General features: G+C 39.5%; 1 protein-coding gene across 1 annotated transcript in view; it reads left to right on the top strand.

Moving 5' to 3' along the window:
• Patronin (calmodulin-regulated spectrin-associated protein patronin) overlaps positions 1-17862 on the top strand; it is a 760252-nt gene that overhangs the window by 607529 nt on the left and 134861 nt on the right. The window contains exon 18 of the mRNA XM_067151814.2: positions 14339-14516. Coding sequence (XP_067007915.2) covers positions 14339-14516 — 178 coding nt within the window. The remainder of the gene's footprint in view (positions 1-14338; positions 14517-17862) is intronic.

Genomic DNA, 17862 nt, shown 5'->3' with positions numbered 1-17862 from the left:
TAATTTGTGTTCAGCTTTTAATTGGTGTGGTCAGATGCCAAAATAAAATGATTTCTAAACACATGTTGATATAGTTTATGAGCGAGCAGGTCTGTATCAGTTTAGGTGTTTGTTATTGACTGTTTTATATGTTCCTTACGTACCTTTTCTTGAATTTAAACTAGTAAATCCAGCAGGTAATGTGTTATTTTAACATCCAATTATCCATTCAAAAAATTCACTTCCATCGTAAAATGCTACTTAATGCATAAATGCTAACAATAATGCTTGAAAATGCTAACTTCATATTTTTAAAGTGCCAAAATATGCCATCGCTAGGCAGTGGAGAGAAATCGTGGCGGTGCTTGTAACAGTCATTCAGAACAAACAGCGTGTCTAGTTTACTGAGCAAAACAAGAAAAGAAAGCAAAATTTTTCCCAAGTTACAATAGAGCATGTACTGTAGATACATTACGTACACTTAAATCGCATTTTTACAGCATTTCCTGTCTGGTGGCCGTGACACCATGGTTAGCCAGTTTGAGTCCCATTGGTGGAAAAATATTTCACCGTCAGAATGTTGGCTGGCACGGTGGTGGAACATAATTTTGTCTGTCGTGTTGGGACGTTAAGCCTTCAGCAGATCTTCTGCAGCAGTAGGCTACGTGCCAGTACCAGGTTTCACTCTCTCCCTACTTCATCATCATCATCATCATCATCATCCCACATTCAGTCCATAGGCGTCAAATGTATTCAATATTACTTCAGAAAATTATAGCCTTCAGTAAACGAAACTTCTCCAAAATGTGAAATTTGATAGTAATTTGCAGTTTGATATAATATTACAGTGTATTGTTGTTGTTGTTGTAGTTGTTGTTGTTGTTGTTGTTGTTGTTGTTGTTAGGAGTTCTGATTAAAGCCAGTATGTAATAACCAATGTGCAATTTTGTTAAAACATTTTGCTGAACAATGTTACTAGTATTGGATGCTGTTTGTATCTGTGTGTTTTGTTCCTCGATAATGTGGGTAGTTTTGCGCTGAAAAGCAGACTCACAGTTTTATGTGAATGTCGATATTATATTTATAGCCATAATACAGTGGAACCTCGATTCTCCGTTTTTGGAGAGACCCTGGAAAAAACGTACTGCACGGGAAAACGGAAAATCCGGGAACGAATGAGCCATTAACAATTTGGCTAAACATCACAAAAAAGAAATATGTATACTTATAATCTTACAAACACCCCTAAACCAAACCAAACTACAGCCCCAATGGGCCTTCCACCTACCAAGCGACCGCTGCTCTGTTCGAAGGCCTGCAGATTTTGAGGGGACACATGGGTCAGTGTGACGAATCCTCTCGGCCGTTATTCTTGGCTCTCTGGACAGGGGTCGCCATCTCACCATTAAATAGCGCCTCAGTTAAAGGCAATCGTAGAATGGGCGAACCTGGAACCAGCCCTCGTATCGAGGTAAAAATGCCTGACCTGGCCAGGACCATGTGGACAAGATGGCGGCAAGTGAGAGTAACTGTATGTTTTTCCTCTGTGTTCTTTTAGGAGTTTTGGTGGTAGTGTGTGCAAAAGAATGTAGTGATGTTCATCTAGACAATCCAGCCAGTGATTCCTTGTGTTGTGAAGTTCTCGGAAGTAATTCTGTACAATTTAAACGGCTTTGTTTTTATTCTACGTGCTATGGCAGCTACTGGCGTACCCAAGCCTCCCCTGCCGGGAGTATACGACTCGCCGTCTCATGATTGAATATACCTCAGGTTGGAAACTGGTTGACTGCCATTCGTGAGTTTCATTTTCCTTCACTGCCGACTGCAAACCTCCCTTGCATACTTGTAGCACCGGCTTCGATTCCATCCTCCAGTAAATTATCTCAGTTTTCTACTCGGTCTACTTTAAGTTTATTGTTGACATTCCTACTTTTAGCTGGAGATGTGGAGATAAACCCAGGACCCGCAGCGGATAGTGCGATCTCGGTTTACCATCGGAATATCTGCTCTCTTAAAAACAAAATTACTGACTGTGAGCTCTACGTACAAGAACTATCTTTTTTCGATATTGTTGCCTTTTCTGAAAGTTGGTTAACTGACTTTGTTTCAGGCACGGCAATCCGTCTTTCCAAAGAGTTTTCCATTTTCAGAATGGACCGTGGATCTCGAGGCGGGGGAGTTCTCCTGGCCGTTAAATCCAAATGGCATGCTAATCTACGTACCGATTTAACTAGTGACTGTGAAGCCATTTGGGTAGAAGTGAAATTTCAGCATTCCAAATATCTATTTGCTTGTTTTTACAGACCACCTCGATCAACCCTCAATTATTCTGAAAATTTTCTCTCTTCTGTAATGAAAGTCATTTATCTGAATCCTAATGTAATTATACTGAGCAACTTTAACCTCTCTATATCTTGGAATTCCCCTGCGCAAGGTGTCCCTTCTAATAGCCTCGACAAGTGGTATCTCGAATTCCCTATGGGAATCCACATCTATATCAAGTGGTATCTCGACCATTATATTACGGGCCAAGGCCTCCAACAGTACATCCTGGAAAACACCTGTGGGGATGGTCTTCTTGACTACCTGCTCTGCTCCGTTGAGCCTTCAGTTATTTCTGTGGGACGAAATATTTTAAAATCGAACCACAAGTCTGTAGAGGCAACATTCTCTATTGCCCCTCCCCGCCCCCCGAAATGTTATCGACCCTATATCAGGAACTCTGGGCCCATGTGGCAAAAGGTTGATTGGCAGGCTGTCAATCACACCCTCTCTCTTCTACCCTGGCACTTGCTGCAAGTGGGTGAAGTCCAAGAAGCAGTGGACCTCTTCTATGACTGGACCTGTACTATGATGCGTGACCTTATTCCCACTCGTAAAATATCCACCAGATGCCCACCTTGGAAGAAAAGTGACACCAAAATTGCAAAAAATTAATAAAACTAAAGCCTGGAAAGACTGGAAAATGTCACCCTCTGAAGCCAGCTATAAGACTTTTTCTGACTTTCGCAAACACCATAAACAGCTTCTAAAACGGGATTACCAGGACTACATAAACTCTTCCTGCCTAGAAGTGAGAAGTAATAGCAAAAGATTCTGGTCTCTGATAAACAGCAGGAAAAATACAAAGTGTGTGCCAGACACAGTGACTTGGGCTGATAATTTAGCCAGTGGTAGTAACAGACCGGAAATTTTCAACGATTACTTTGCGTCTAATTTTGTTTCAACTGTTCAGTTCCCAGATTTTCCGTGTATTGATTCTGTTCCTACTCATAGTCTCAGTAATCTTTCCACCTCTGAGTCAGAAGTCTATTCTTTACTTTCCTCCCTGCCAGAAAGTAAACCTACTGGTCCAGATGGTCTCAGTCCTGTCTTCCTTAAGAATACTGCTATGACTCTTGCCCATCCCATTGCTGTTATATTTAACCGTTGCTTCTTAGCCGGCTACTTTCCTGATGACTGGAAAATCGCTAACATCACTCCAGTTTTTAAAAGTGGAAAGAGCTCTGATGTCAGAAACTATCATCCTATTTCTATATTACCCACCCTGTCACTCATCTGTGAAAAGATTATCCACCAGCATCTTCTTTCTTTCTTTCACACTTCCTTATGCATCATCCCAGCAACATGGTTTTCTTTCTGGTAGCTCCTGCCTAACTAATCTGGCTGTTCTTCTCCATCGTGCAACATCTGCTCTTAATGCCGGTTTTCAGCTGGACATGTGCTACATTGGTATTGCAAAGGCTTTTGATACCGTAGACCACGCACTTCTTTCCTATAAACTCTCAGAACATTTTAATATCCATGGTCGCTTCCTAACTCTCCTGCAGAGCTTCCTCAATACCAGAACTCAGCGTGTGGTTCTTGATTGGTTCAATTCGACTCTTGTTATGATACATTCTGGTGTCCCACAGGGTAGTGTCCTAGGTCCGCTTCTTTTTGTCTTATTTATTGACGATTTCATTAATACTATATCCTCCGTTTCTTGTGAAATTCTACTATTTGCAGATGCCTGTAAAATATTCAAACAAATCAATTCATTATCAGATGTAAACTCCTTACAGAGTGGGCTTAACTCACTCTCTGAATGGTGCTCCACATGGTGTCTTAAGCCTAATCCTACCAAGTGTTCTTCTATTTTGATCATGCTTCGTAAATCCCCTATTCTCAGTAAATACTCCCTCCTCGGTAACCCATTCCCAACTCTTAACAGAACAAAATGACTTAGGAGTGTTGTTTGACCGTAAATTGTTATCTGTCCCCCATATACAAAACATAACCTCGTGAGCAATGTCACTTCTCGGTTTGTTGTATAGATTTTCTGACATCACCTATATTTATTACTTGTAATCACTGATATCCACGCCCTCCGAGCCAACTATGTATTGTGACGTGTTGGTGGGGTAAATAAATGAATAAATGAGTACAGAACCTGGTAGCGTCCTATTTCTAAGATGTATTAACTAAGCACTACAATTACACATTTGCACACACACAGGCGATAGCCGTGCTTACAACTTACACAAGTAGACTGTTACATACTTACACGGTTCGTGCTCTCTCTCTTAGTTTCTCATGTTCCATCTACAATGACAAAGACACACACACGAGTCATCGATTATTTACACTACACTCACTCAGTCACACTCGTTACGCTGTCACGGTCCACAGCCTACCCGTCAGTCTCGCAGGTCGGGATAGTATCCGCTGTTCACTCAACCCGTCGAACCCCGTTCGCAGTCTGTACACGTCGGCACCCAGTGTTCACTTCGTGCTGCTCCAGAACACTCAAGGTTCTTCTCCAGCAGCCGGCCTCAAGGGACTCGCACACATGACATCAGGGAAACAGGAACGAGTCCTCGGCTCCAACAGGCAGATACTCCATCAGGCTGACATCTCAGCCCAGGCTATTACTGACTGCGCTCTTCCCTAACTCACGCCAGCGAACTCAATCTCACTCCTCACACACTCACTCCGTCTAACTCTCACTAACTCACTGCAGGCAAGTAACTGCTCTTATATACCTGCGCCAGCTCTTCTAGAACAGTCCGGATGCTTGATGAATCCAGGAACCTCGCGAGATGGAAGACTCCAGATTAATAGCCAAGTAATTTCCGTTGTCCCATGCGGCGCGACCACGGACAGAAGAGAGAAGGGCCCACCCAGCACTTAATCACTGCTTGTGATTGGCGCAGTCGAGTCTAAGGGGGGTGGGGCCGATAGCAAGCTGGCATGGCGGACGCTATAACCATTACAGTATCTTGCATCTTACCGATTATTGAATTCGCGTCTACTGTTTGGTCTACCTCTTCACCCACTAATCTGAATCACATTGATCGCGTGCAGTCATTCTTCTGTGCCATTGTTAGAGCCAGAGTATCTGATTGAGCAGTAATCTGATACGGGTTAAGTTAAACCTTTGCCCGTTATTTTGTCGCAGGAAAGTATCCGACCTTAGATTCCTACATAACACTGTTAACGGTTTATTTCGTTCTCTCTAACCTGCATCCTTCTTTTCCTTGCATGTTCCAACTCGCAAAACCAGGACTAATCCGCCCCTTTATATTCCCGCCTCTCTCTCATTCATAGAAGTTTATTTATCCGCATACCACCCTTCCTTAACTCTTTATCTTCTGACAGGAACTTGGACGTTTTTTCTTCATGTGCCCCCTTTAATCGATTATTCCTTAACTTAATCTAGTTCATTTTCTTCATATTCCTTTTTTCCTCTTCTCATTGCTGTCCTCTCTTTTGTACATAATGTAATATTCATTTATTTATTTATTTATTTATTTTTTATTGTACTATACCATTACTTGTGTGTTATATCTGTATTTATCTTACTGTGCCTGGCTATAAGTTGTTCCCTTCGTTTTACGTTCAATCTTCAATTCTCTTCGTTTCTTTTGCCTTTATGTTTTGTTCTTAATTGTTGTGTCTCTACTGTGATTTTGTTACTTTTTAATCTTTTCCTCTATTTTTATCATTAGATGTTTTTTCCTCATTGTTCTTCCACATATTTAAGTTTGCCTTGTGCTATGTGTGTGTTTGAGTCATCAGTCCATAGACTGGTTTGATGCAGCTCTCCATGCCACCCTATCCTGTGCTAACCTTTTCATTTCTACGTAACTATTGCATCTTACATCTGCTCTAATCTGTTTGTCATATTCATACCTTGGTCTACCCCTACCATTCTTGCCACCTACACTTCCTTCAAAAACCAACTGAACAAGTCCTGGGTGTCTTAAGATGTGTCCTATCATTCTATCTCTTCTTCTCGTCAAATTTAGCCAAATCGATCTCCTCTCACCAATTCGATTCAGTATCTCTTCATTCGTGATTCGATCTATCCATCGCACCTTCAGCATTCTTCTGTAACACCACATTTCAAAAGCTTCTATTCTCTTTCTTTCTGAGCTAGTTATCGTCCATGTTTCACTTCCATACAATGCCACGCTCCACACAAAAGTCTTCAAAAACATCTTTCTAATTCCGATATCAATGTTTGAAGTGAGCAAATTTCTTTTCTTAAGAAAGCTCTTCCTTGCTTGTGCTAGTCTGCATTTTATGTCCTCCTTACTTCTGCCATCGTTGGTTATTTTACTACCCAAGTAACAATATTGATCTACTTCCTTTAAGACTTTGTTTCCTAATCTAATATTTCCTACATCACCTGCCTTCGTTCGACTGCACTCCATTACTTTTGTTTTGGACTTATTTATTTTCATCTTGTACTCCTTACCTAAGACATCATCCATACCATTCAGCAACTTCTCGAGATCTTCTGCAGTCTCAGATAAAATAACAATATCATCGGCAAATCTCAAGGTTTTGATTTCCTCTCCTTGGACTGTGATTCCCTTTCCAAATTTCTCTTTGATTTCCTTTACCGTCTGTTCTATGTAAACATTGAAAAGGAGAGGGGACAAACTGCAACCTTGCCTCACTCCTTTCTGGATTGCTGCTTCTTTTTCAAAGCCCTCGATTCTTATCACTGCAGACTGATTTTTATACAGGTTGTAGATAATTCTTCGTTCTCGGTATCTGATCCCTATCATCTTCAGAATCATAAATAGCTTGGTGGATTGCTTCACGTGTTCCTACATTTCTTCTGAAGCCAAATTGATCTTCCCCCAACTCGGCTTCAACTTGTTTTTCCATTCTTCTGTAAATAATACGTGTTAAAATTTTGAGGCATGAGATACTAAACTAATAGTGTGGTAGTTTCCACACCTGTCAGCACCGGCTTTCTTGGGAATAGGTATAACAACATTCTGCTACTCCAGTGTAAATATATTTTTCTTTTGTGGAACTCTGTAATTCGGCTTCTCACTGTTTTGGTTTCCCAAATGAATAAATAAATAAATAAATAAATAAATACATAAATAAATAAATCGAACCTGGGCCCTCCGGGTGAGAGGTAGGCAAGTTTAACTGCGGGGCCGGCTTCAAACATTAATTGCCGGTATGCGACTTAGAAATCTTGAAACTTTACATTCATTTCTACTGGGGAAACATCGTCAGTTTCCTCTGAAAACTTCTTTCATTTCAGCAACTTTCATCAGTCAAATTTCAAAAAACCTAATAACACCAAGCCATACAATAATCGACCTCAAGTAGTTTTTAATTCTCTGATCTAATAAAATAAAGCACATTGGATACAAAAGCGCCCTACGTGATGGCGAAATCCCTTTTTTTTTTTTAAATCTTCCATTGTAATTTGGTCACCGGTATATTGTTCATAATCAATTTATGGAAATCTTGTACCACGTAAATTAGGCCTACATAGACTTTTCAAGGTTATGTTGAACTCGAGAATATGGTTTCAAATTTAAGTATCGATTCTTAGGTTCCTGAATGCATTATATTCAATTCTGCCCGTCACAAACCACAATTAAATTGGAAAGAAAAAAAATCATTAAACTTCCAAAATTACGGTTATTCGCGACCTTGAGCTCAGCTGGAATTCAACATTAAAAACTTCAAATCAAATCAAATCAAATCAAAATCTCTTTATTTGCAAATGAGGTGTCTACCTCGGTGGCAAATGGTACACTAAAATACATCATTGTCAAGCACTAAATATTAAATTAACAAGAGAAGAAAATTTTCTACTTATAATATCTCCTGTACTACTTACAAATATAGTCAACTGATATACAGTATGTGGAATTACTTCAAATGATACTGTACAACTGGTATAAGATTAATATTTACATTTTTTTTTTTTTTACCCATTCTGGAACCTAAGTAGCATAACGACCTGCTGCATCTTAACCAGAGCCCCTTTTGCCACCACTTTTCAGAGTTCCTGAAGGGCCTTCACAGCTACCGTAGCGGTCCCAGGGCCCTCGGAAGTCCCCACTGTACTTCACCCCTACAGGCAGTCCCCTACTTTGGCTGTCCAAACTCCTTAGACCAGGGGATGGAATTAATTTATTCACACACATTTTTTTTATTTACAATAACCTGTACTGGTCGAATGCCTCTAACACTTCATTTATTTTCTCTGTTGCTGTTTATTCTCTTCTTGAATATCTGTACAGATTTCGGAAAAGAATCAAACACTACCCCTGGTAAACTGTTCCACTCTTTCACACCCTTCCCAATGAATGAAAATTTACCCCAATCGCATCTGCTAAAATTCCTTCTAATTTTATATTTGTGGTCAGTCCTGCCGATATAATTATTTTCCAACTGAAGCCTCTCACGGATATCTCCCCATGCTTCTCTTGTATAGGCTCTATATAATCCTATAAGTCTAGTTTTCTCCCTTCTCTTACTTAAAGTTTCCTACCAAAGTTCCTGTAACATTTCTGATACACTACTCTTTCTCCTGAAATCTCCTGTTACAAATCTTGCTGCTTTCCTCTGCACACTATCTATTTCTTTTATTAGGTATTCTTGGTGAGGATCCCCAACACTGTTTGCATATTCCAATAATGGACGAACCATACTCAAGTAACATTTTTCTTTAAGTAGCCTCATTATGACATGTAACGATCTGTATGCTTTCCCAACAATGTCATCAATATGATCCTTCCAGTGCAAATTACTTTCAAATCTCACACCTAAGTATTTGTACTTGCCATCTTTTGGGATAACTACCTCGTCCAAAGTATATTCAAATTCAGTTTTAAAGCTCCTGTTTGTAAAAGTTGTAACAGTTGATTTGCCTCCATTAACGTTCATATTATTTTCTTCAACCCATTGTTGGATACTTTCAAGGTCCCTTTGTAATTCTGAACAATCCTCAATGTTGTTTATTTCGCTATAAACAATTATGTCATCTGCATACAATCTTATTTTTGATGTTATATTGTTCCCTAAATCATTTGCGTACATTAAGGAAAGTAACGGACAATTATACTACCCTGTGCAATTCCCTTCCGAACTTTCTCTTCCTGAGATACATTATTTCCTACTTTGACTTTCTGAACCCTTGAATTTAGAAATGTTTTTATCCAACGTGTAACCCTTACGTCCAATCCTATTCCCTCCAATTTCTTTAATAATATTCCATGTTCCACTCTATCAAAGGCTTTGGAAAGATCTATGGCTATGCAATCTAACTGACCTCCTGAATCCAACTGATCTGATATGTCCTGCTGAAATCCCACCAGTTGTGCCTCACAAGAAAATTTCTTTCTAAATCCATACTGGCTCCTCATGAACCAATTTTTATCATCACATATCCCTCTGATGTACTTTGCTTTTAAACTCTCCAGTATTTTACAAACTATACTGGTCAGGCTGATTGTTCTGTAGTTCTCTGGTTTCCTTTTATCACCCTTTCCTTTATAAATTGGTATTATTATAGATTCCTTCCATTCCTTTGGTATTACACTATTATTTATGACATAACATCCCAGTGTCTTTAATACCTCCCCAGTAATTTGATCACTTTCTGCTGCTTTTCCTTGCTGAAGCAGTTGAATTTCTCTGAAAATATCTTCATTGGTGAATGAGAAGCTTCTTGTTTCCCTTGTGTCTCTCCCTCTCTATCTTCTGTTTCGGTTTCCAACTCCTGACAATCATCTGCTGAATCTCTGAATTCCCTACTAAAGAGGTTTGCTTTCTCAGTATCTGTTAAATAGAGTTCATCCTCTTCTATCTGGTCCGTATTGAAAGGAGATAACATACAATGGAAGGAATTTATATATTTTTTATATATATTTTCAATACATAATATATTATATATATTATGTATTGAAAAAAGGTGGATCAGTCAAATTTCCTTCTATTGTATGCTCAGCTGGAAAGCGTGCAAGTCGGTACAAGTGCGAAATGGTACAAAGTTTTTAAATGTAACGTGTGGAGATAAAACAACTGCCGTTTTTATAACATTTTAACACAAAAACGTGAATTTCCCAGTCTTTTATTAGGACCAAAACAGTAATAGGCAATCCCAAAACCCCTATGTCTTTATGTATGTAAGGTGCAACATCTGTTTTGCTCTCGATAACAATCGTATGCGATATTACAGTGGAACCTCGATTATCCGTTCCCGGAAAGTACGTTTTCCCGCAATATACATTCAAATAACGTGGTCCTGCGAGCATCGTAATTAAATCACGTTGTAAAAATCCCGCATCATCCGTTCCTCGAAGAAACTATTTCCCGGATCAACCGTCCAGAAATTTCCGTCCCATTAATGCTAAATCCTCGATCAATCGTTTTTTTAATAAACTGTATCTCACGAAAGGACGGGTATGGAATACTTATGGATCTTGGCATTAACGCCCCGTCATTGCGATAATTAGAGAAAGTACTGTACTGGAAAAGCGATCGGCGGTGAACTTGCATAAGGGACCATCTTAGCATCGCATTCGGGTAGTGTTGTTTAGAGAATCTCGGAAATCATAAATCAGAGACTGGTCACAACAATTGGAAGGAGACAGAGCACATTTCAACAGCTCTGCTTGAAGACGGAACGAGTTTTGTCAAATGTTCGGAACAAGTTTCGTCAAATGTTCACACTTGCACTTTCCTCAGGGTACTGTAGAGTAACTGGGCTTTCAGGCAGGAATCGAAACTGCTCCTTCTTAACACAAATTTAGTATTGTAATATTATCACACACGATTATGTTAGCGAGACCAGAACAGATGTTGCACCTTACATAAAAAACAAAGCCATGGGAGGTCTTGGGATTGCTTATTACTGTTTTGGTCCTAATGTAAGACTGGGAATTTTACATTTTCGTTTTAAAATGCCAAAGACGGCAGTCGTTTTATTTGCGCACATTTTATTTAAATGGTTTGTATCATTTCCGACTCGTACTGACATGTGCAGCGAGCGTGCTTTCGAGATGACCTCAAGGTCATGAATAACCGTAATTTCTGAAGTTTTGATGATTTTTTTTTTTCTCTTTCCAATTTGATTGGATTAGTGATGGGCAGAATTGAATATAATGCGTTCGAGAACTTTTGAGAATCGATACTTACATTCGAAACCATGTTTTCGAGTTCGACATAACCTTTAAAAGTCGATGTAGGCCTAATTTACGCGGTACAAGATTTCCATAAACTGACTATGAACAGTATACCGGAGACCAAATTATAATGAAAGATTAAGAAAAAAAGGGATTTCGCCATCGTGTTGGGCGCTTCTGTATCTAATGTGCTTTATTTTATTAGATATGAGAATTAAAAACTACTTGTGGTCGATTGTCGTTTGGTTTGGCGTTATTAGATTTTTTGAAGAGTTTGGCTAATCAAAGTTGCTGAAGTTTCATGGGAAACTGATGAAGATTCCCCTGTAAAATTGAATACAAAGTATTGAGATTTTGAAACCGCGTACCAGTAATTAATGCAGTTTCACGGTCTAACATGCCTGCCTCTCCAGAGGGCCCAAGTTTGATTCCGATCAGGTCAGGCAATTTTACCTGCATATAAGGGCTGGTTCTAGGTCCACTCAGCCTACGTGATTACCTTTAATTGAGGAGCTATCTAATAGTGAGATGGCGAGCCCAATCTAGAGAGCCAGGAATGTCTGCCGAGAGGATTCGTCACACTGACCATGCGTCACCTCGTAATCTGCAGGCCTTCAGGCTGAGCAACGGTCGCGTGGCAGGCAAAGTCCCATTGGGGCTGTAGTTTGATTTGGTTTAGGAGTTTTTGTAAGATTATAATTATACATATTTCATTTTTGTGATGTTTAGCCAAATTGTTGATGGTTTTCATTCATTCCCGTTTTTTCCGTTTTCCCGTTTTGTACGTTTTATGTTTATGGTCCCTCAAAAACGGAGAATCGAGGTTCCACTGTATTGAAATACTAAATTTGTGTTACCGGTACTTAAGAAGGAGCAGTTTCGATTCCTACCTGGAAGCTCGGTGACTATACATTGCCCTGAGGGAAGTGCCGAAAAACTGTTCAGCAATACACTCGGGGGAGGGTAAAAAAAAAAAAAAACCTATCTAACAACCTACACAATCTAACCCTGGACATAATGTAGCCTTTTGCAAGTATGAACATTTGACGAAACTCGTTCCGTCTTCAAGTAGAGCTGTTGAAATGTGGTCTGTCTCCTTCCAATTGTTGTGGACACACTCTGCTCTATAATTTCGATTCTCTAGACAGTACCACCCAAAGATGGTCCCTTATGTAAGTTCGCCGCCGATCACTTTTCAGTTATAGTACTTCCTCAAATTACCACAATGACAGAACGTTAACACCAAGATCCGTAACTATGCCGTAGCCGTCCTTTCGTGAGTTACAGTTTCTTGAAAAACGCGTGATCGAGAATTTAACATTGATGGGACTGAAATTTCTGGACGGTTGATATGGGAAATCGTTTCTTCAAGGAACGGATAATGCAGGATTTTTACAATGTGATTTAATTAGGATGCTCATTGGACCATGTAATTTGAATGAATAATATGGGGAAACGTAGCTTCCGGGAACGTATAATCAAGGTTCTACTGTATCTCCAATTTTAAATAGAATCCAACCCATTGGGGCTAGAAATTTCATGTCAGTGCATTTCAAACTATAGCCATCTTGGTGTAATCAGAATGATTTTCATATATTTATTTCATTTGTATTTGGTGAAATATTTTTTTAATATCTTCATTTACTTCATCAAAGGCAAAAGAAATAATTGCATTGATTTTGTCTGTTTCCAAATTTCCAATTATTATGTAGTATGCATGTAGTATGTACTCAGTGAAATTATCCGAGTTGCTAAACTTATTTCCTAGTTTGGGGCCAATGACCTAGATGTTAAGCACCTTTAAATAACAGAGACATCATCATTATTATTATTTCCTAGTTCTGTAATTTGAAGGAATGAGATATTCAGTTGTATTCAAACAATGTGGATCATGTTAATTTGTTTCTTTTGGAAATTTGTCGCTTACTATTAGGTTCTTCGAAATTTCTGGTCTTCAGTTATATAAATACAACCGGTCCTACAGTGTAGGTGTAGTGTGCCTGCCTCTTACACGGAGGTCCCGGGTTCGTTTGCCGGCCAGGTCAGGGATTTTTACCAGGATCCGAGGGCTGGTTCGAGGTTCATTCAGCCTACAAGCTGTCTGACAATGAGATAGAGACCCCGATCTAGGAAGCAACAATAATGGCCAAGAGGACACGACCACACGACACCTCATAATCTGCAGGCCTTCGGGCTGAACAGCAGTCGCTTGGTAGGCCATGGCCCTTTGTGGCTGTTGCACCATTGGTGGTGGGGGTATATAAAATAAATACATTGTAAAATAGTAAACTGACGCACTCTTTGGATAATAATCCAGTTCCTTTCCTGTCATGTTCTGGTGACCAACAGTTCTTGGAGTTCATTCCTTATTAGATTTGCAATGATTTTACTCAATCACATATTCTTTCATTACCTACGTGCCCTGAAAATGGTTTTCCGTGGTTTCCCATTTTCACACCAGGCAAATGCTGGGGCTGTTCCTTAATTAAGGCCACGGCCGCTTCCTTCCAACTCCTAGCCCTTCCCTGTCCCATCGTCGCCATAAGACCTATCTGTGTCGGTGTGACGTAAAGCAACTAGAAAAAAAAAAGCATTACCTACATGCCTTTTAGGAATCCTCTCTTCATTATTGTAGTTAGGACAAAATGTACAGCATGCACGTGAACCCTGCAAAGGAGAAGTAACCAAAATTAAGAAAATTCAAAGTACAGTTGTAAAAAGTGTGACTAAACATGTAAAGCTACTTGTTTGAGTCATTCCTCTATTTGTTTGTTACTTTGAAGCATTTTGCTTGTTAAAAAGTTATTTTTCCATATTTTTAGCAAGCGATATTGGTAAGTTTTTTTTTTCTGTACAATTTTAAAGTCTTAATGAAGATAGTAATCCTTTTTTCTGTTCTGATACACATGATATCATTTTATGTTTAGGGCAAATTGCTTCCTGAAAAAGCTGAGACAAAATCTGTACCGAAGATGAGGAATAAATCGTCAACCACTACTCGTCCAAGGCCCAAAACAATCCATGTGGACAGTGGCGGTGTAGATCTTCAGGATGGTGTCTTGAGTCCTAGTCGCAGCAAGAAAGGATCAACATCAAACTTAACAGGTATTTTGGTGCTCTGAATCCAAGTCACTGCTTCTTGAAATTATCTGCAGATCGGCATTAATTAGACAGAGCCAAAATTCTTCAGTTGATGTATTTGAGTCTAGCCATTTGTTCACTATTTTGTTTCATTCTATACCTTTTCACTTCAACTTATATCACTGTATAGATTGTAATGTAATATTTTGTTTTACAGTCTGTAACCGGTTTCCAATGGTTACACGATACACAGTTAAGAAAAGTGGAAAAAATCAAATTACACGGCATTTTAAAACCATAGCACACAATAAAACATCAGATGAACTGCACCAATAGAAACATCAGGTTGGGCAAGGTGACGACTATAATAAAGGAATGTGGAGCGGGTCCGGGAAACCTACCAGGGCCATTGGGATACGAAGGTTGTGGGTTTCCTGAAAAATCAACAGTGATCCCTTCATTCAAGATATTATTTTCCAAAATAAATTACAAAGGAATTTGGAACAAAATCCACCATCCAGTTACACTATTTCCAAAATACAAATTCGATGTACAGTGGAACCTCGATTATCCGTTCCCGGAAAATACGTTTTCCCGGAATATGCGTTCAAATTACGTGGTCCCGCGAGCATCGTAATTAAATCACTTTGTAAAAGTCCCGCATTATCCGTTCCTCGAAGAAACGATTTCCCGGATCAACCATCCAGAAATTCCAGTCCCATCAACGCTAAATCCTCGATCAATCGTTTTTTAATAAACTGTCTCTCTCGAAAGGACGGCTATGGCATACCGGTATTTATAGATCTTGGCGTTAACGCCCCGTGTTTGCGATAATTAAAGCAAGTACTGGTACTGTAACGGTACCTACTGGAAAAGCGATCGGCGGGGAACTTGCATAAGGGACCATCTTAGCATCGCATTCGGGTGGTATTGTTTAGAGAATGTCGGAAAATCATAAAGCAGAGACTGGCCACAAAAATTGCAACGAGACACGGCGCATTTCGATAGCTCTGTTTAAAGACGGAACGCGTTTCGTCAAATGTTCGCACTTATAAAACGTCCATATTATGTCCAGGCTTAGATGTTTATATGTTTACATTTTTTTCGATCGTACTGCCGAACAGGTTTTCGGCACTTTGCTCAGGGCACTGTAGAGTAACTGGGCTTTCAGGCAGGAATCGAAACTGCTCCTTCTTAACACAAATCCTGTATTTTTGATATTATCATACATGATTATGGTAGCGAGACCAGAACAGATGCTGCACCTTACATAAAAAAAAAAAAAAAAAAAAGAAAGCCATGGGCGGTCTTGCGATTGCCTTTTACTGTATAGGTCCTAATGTAAGACTGAGAATTCTACGTTTTCGTGTTAAAATACCAAAAACCGCAGTCGTTTTATTTGCGCGCGTTACATTTTAAATGGTTGGTATCATTTCCAACTCGTACTGACACGTGCAGCGAGCGCGCTTTCCAGATGACCTCAAGGTCACGAATAACCGTAATTTCTAAAGTTTTGATGGTATTTCTTTTCTCTTTCCAATTTGACTGGATTCGTGACGCGCAGAACTGAATATAATGCATTCGAGAACTTTTAAGAATCGATACTTACATTCGAAACCATGTTTTCGAGCTCAACATAACCTTTAAAAGTCGATGTAGGCCTAATATGCGCGGTACGAGATTTCCAGAAATTGACTACAAACTGCATACCGGAGACCAAATTACAATGAAAGATTAAGAAATGAAGGGATTTCGCCATCATTTTGGGAGCTTTTGTATCTACTGTGCTTTATTTTATTAGATGAGAGAATTAAAAAGCTACTTGTGGTCGATTGTCGTTTGGCTTGGCGTTATTAGATTTTTCGAAGAGTTTGGCTAGCCTAATCAAAATTGCTGAACTGAAAGAAGTTTTCACGGGAAACTGACGAAGATTCCCCTGTAAAATTGAATATAAAGTATCGAGATTTTGAACTCTCGTACCGGTAATTAATGCGGTTTCGTGGTCTAACATGCCTGCCTCTCATCCAGAGGGCCCGGGTTCGATTGCGACCAGGTCAGGCAATTTTATCTGGATATACATCTGGTTCCACGTCCACTCAGCCTACGTGATTACCTTTAGTTGTGGAGCTATCTAATGGTGAGATGGCGACCCCGATCTACAGAGCCAGGAATATCGGCCGAGAGGATTCGTCGCACTGACCATGCGCCCACGTAATCTGCAGGCCTTCGGGTTGAGCAGCGGTCGCTTGGCAGGCAAAGTCCCATTGGGGCTGTAGTTTGGTTTGGTTTAGGAATTTTTGTAAGATTATAATTATACATATTTCATTTTTGTGATGTTTAGCCAAATGGTTGATGGTTTTCATTCAATCCCGGATTTTCCGTTTTCCCGTGTTGTACGTTTTATTTTCATGGTCCCTCGAAAAACGGAGAATCGAGGTTTCACTGTAGTTTGCCAAGAAGAGAAGAGGTTAACCACGGATATGAAACTTCTACAATACAATTTTGAGACTAAGAGGGACCACTAGATACAAATGCGAACGACAGGAAGCATGACCAACAAATGGCAAATAAGTTAATATGGGAAGGGCACCTAATTCAGAAAGTGATGGAACCAACTAGAGGGAAGAATATCCTGGATGTGGTGCTGGTAAAACCAGATGAGCTCTATAGAGAAACCGAAGTAATAGATGGTATTAGTGATTACAAAGCTGTTTTTTGTGGTAATTAAAAATAAATGTGAAAGAAAGGAAGGTCTTAAAAGTAGGACTGTTAGGCAGTACCATGTGGCTGATAAAACAGGCATGAGGGAGTTTTAATAAGTAACTATGATCGGTGCAAAACGGTAAATAAAAATGTAAACAGACTCGGGGATGGGTTTAAAGTAATTGTTGAGGAATGTGAAAATAGGTTTGTACCTTTAAAGGTGGTAAGGAATGGTAAAGATCCACTGTATTATGACAGAGAAGTAAAGAGACTAAGTAGGAGGTGCAGGTTGGAAAGAAAGAGTTAGAAATAGCTGTGGAAGTAAGGAGAAATTGAAGGAACTTACTAGGAAATTGAATCTAGGAAAGAAGGCAGCTAAGGATAACATGATGGCAAGCATAATTGGTGGCCACACTAATTTTAGTGAAAAATGGAAGGGTATGTAGAGGTACTTCAAGGCAGAAACAGGTTCCAAGAAGGACATTTCAGGAATAATTAATGAACAAGAGGAGTGTGTATGTGAGGATCTTCAAAAGGCAGAAGTATTCACTCAGCAGTATGTAAAGATTGTTGGTTACAAGGATAATGTCCAGATAGAGGAGGTGACTAATACTAAAGAAGTATTAAAATTTACCTATGACAGCAATGACATTTACAGTAAGATACA

This window comes from Anabrus simplex, chromosome 7 (assembly GCF_040414725.1).
Source record: "Anabrus simplex isolate iqAnaSimp1 chromosome 7, ASM4041472v1, whole genome shotgun sequence".
Classification (NCBI taxonomy): Eukaryota; Metazoa; Arthropoda; class Insecta; order Orthoptera; family Tettigoniidae; genus Anabrus; species Anabrus simplex.
The sequence above is the reverse complement of the archived record's forward strand: the minus strand, read 5'-3'. Positions and strand labels throughout refer to the sequence as shown.